This window comes from Cyberlindnera jadinii (assembly GCF_001661405.1).
Source record: "Cyberlindnera jadinii NRRL Y-1542 unplaced genomic scaffold CYBJAscaffold_55, whole genome shotgun sequence".
NCBI classification, from domain to species: domain Eukaryota; kingdom Fungi; phylum Ascomycota; class Saccharomycetes; order Phaffomycetales; family Wickerhamomycetaceae; genus Williopsis; species Williopsis jadinii.
In genome coordinates this window covers 1-2,093 of record NW_017963706.1, presented here as the reverse complement: position 1 = coordinate 2,093, position 2,093 = coordinate 1, and the positions used below count along the sequence as shown (strand labels likewise).

The following is a 2,093-nucleotide window of genomic DNA, read 5'->3' as shown; positions in this document are numbered from 1 at the left end:
AGACATTATAAGAAGGCATTTCGTTGTATTCCGCTTTTTTCATTTCAGGTGTATTCAACTATACGCGTGTTGGTGCCAATACCCCTTCCTGTTTTTAAACAAGGGCAGATACGCTAAGCCGTTAAACTTTGATTAGTTGAACAAGATGGTGAGACTGACAAAAATACTTCACAGTGGGCTAAGACGGATTTCTCGATTCGGTTCATTATATGGATCAAAGACCCGGTCCCTTACTTTGCCTCAACAGAATGCGTTTTTCAAGTCCAAGTTGGCCTTCCTGATTGCACTGATATTTCTTTGCTCCAATCTGTTTCTTTCGTCTACAGTACTTACTGCGTCAAATTATTCCCAGTATATCGAGGGTTCTAAGGTTTTAGATGGATTTTTCAAGTTGGATCTACGACTCTTCCAAACGAGCGGATTTCTCAACAAGTTCAGAGTGACATCTAAACCAAAGGTGTTTGTCGGTAAGAACAGAAAGTTTAACCAGTTCAGTTCCAACATATCGTCGGTGGCACACTGGAGCAAATTACTACAGGTTTACGAAAAGGAGGAAAATCCTGAAAAGTATCTTGATGAGCACAAACTCTCTTTCCATTGGGCTGATTGGATCGACACTTCACCAGCAAACGCCTTTATTGATGCGTATGATTCTTTATTAGCGGAGTATGATAACGATCCCGGTGAGTTGGCCAAGGTTGTTCAAGAGCGGTGCATGGCAGAACTATACGATGGTTCAGATCGAAAGGATGGAAACCTCTACGCAAAGGAGAGATTGAAGATTTTCGAACAGCTTGAAGACATTGGTATTTGTGGTTCAATTTTCATTCACTACTATATTCAACCTCCTAAATTGCTTGTTTTCGAAACCGATTTCCACTATTTTTCATGGCCTCTTGAGCATGAAATGGCTGAGAAGCCACGTACTATAAAGGAATTTGCCTCAACGTACTACAATGCTCCTAAGGTTTCAGCTTGGAAGGTTCATGAATTTTTCGACAAGACCTCAACAGAGTTGTCCAAGTTCCCAGAAAAGATGCGTGAAATTTTCAAATCAAAGAATTTAAGTACCAAGAAGATATCTCTTCAAAAGCAAATTGATCCCCCAAAAGATCATTTTGAGAGACCTGATACCGAAAAAATCCTCAAGCAGTTAGAAGAGAAGGGAAACCTCAACAAAAAAGAGAAGGAACTTGTGGAGTTTTTGAAGTTCTCTCGGGATAATGTGGCCAATGCTGACAAGTTTTACTGGGATTACCCAGATCAAGGGTTCGATAAAATGGCTCGTTGGCATCATTATATTTTCCCATGGTGTAAACAGTTGGTGGATTCTAGGGAGCGTATAATGTCAATTCACCATTTCGTTAGATCATGGTTCAAACTTTGTGAATTTGCGGGTGCTATTTCTTGGGTTGGGTACGGTAATCTCATTGGTTGGTATCGTCATTCGCGTAATTTGCCCTGGGATACCGATGTTGATGTTGTTATGCCCTTCCAGGATCTGGTGGTGTTGAGTGAAAAGTTCAACGCATCATTAGTCATTGAAAATCCAGAACTTGGGGATAATATCTTTTGGTTTGCAACAACGCCGTACTTCTATCAACAGAAGGATACCCAATTCATCGATGCTCGTTACATTGACCTTAAAACAGGATTCTACATCGACGTTTCTGCACTTTGGAATTCAAATGAAAGGGGACCGCCAGATCATTTTAAAGATGAAGATCCGAGTACCATATACCATTGCAAGCATTACAACTGGTTTTCTCATAGTGAGTTGTTCCCTCTTAGACGTACATTGTACGAAGGAGGCCAGGCTTATGTTCCACATGACTATGAGAGTATCATGATGCATAAATACGGTAAAAAATCTATGGAGGCTACAAGATATGAGGGTCACAACTGGCAGGAAGACATTGGAATCTGGGTCCCAAATGAGATCTGTGAGAAGGATGCGGTTCCTCCTAAGGGGTCCAGATTCGACAGTGATGGGAGCTTGACGTTGTTTGGCGCCTGTAACGACTCTAATATTTTAGAAGAGTGGGCCAGGTTTAAGGATTTATATGAGATCCACAAGAAGGAGTTCAAAGGCA

General features: G+C 41.2%; 1 protein-coding gene across 1 annotated transcript; it reads left to right on the top strand.

Annotated features, from left to right (window-relative positions):
• Nucleotides 1–145: 145 nt before the first annotated feature.
• On the top strand, nt 146–2,093 carry CYBJADRAFT_170148 (uncharacterized protein; the record flags this gene model as incomplete). The annotated part of the gene is made up of 1 exon (XM_020216086.1): nt 146–2,093. A coding segment is annotated over one exon (1,948 nt), but the record flags the coding sequence as incomplete, so codon positions are not given.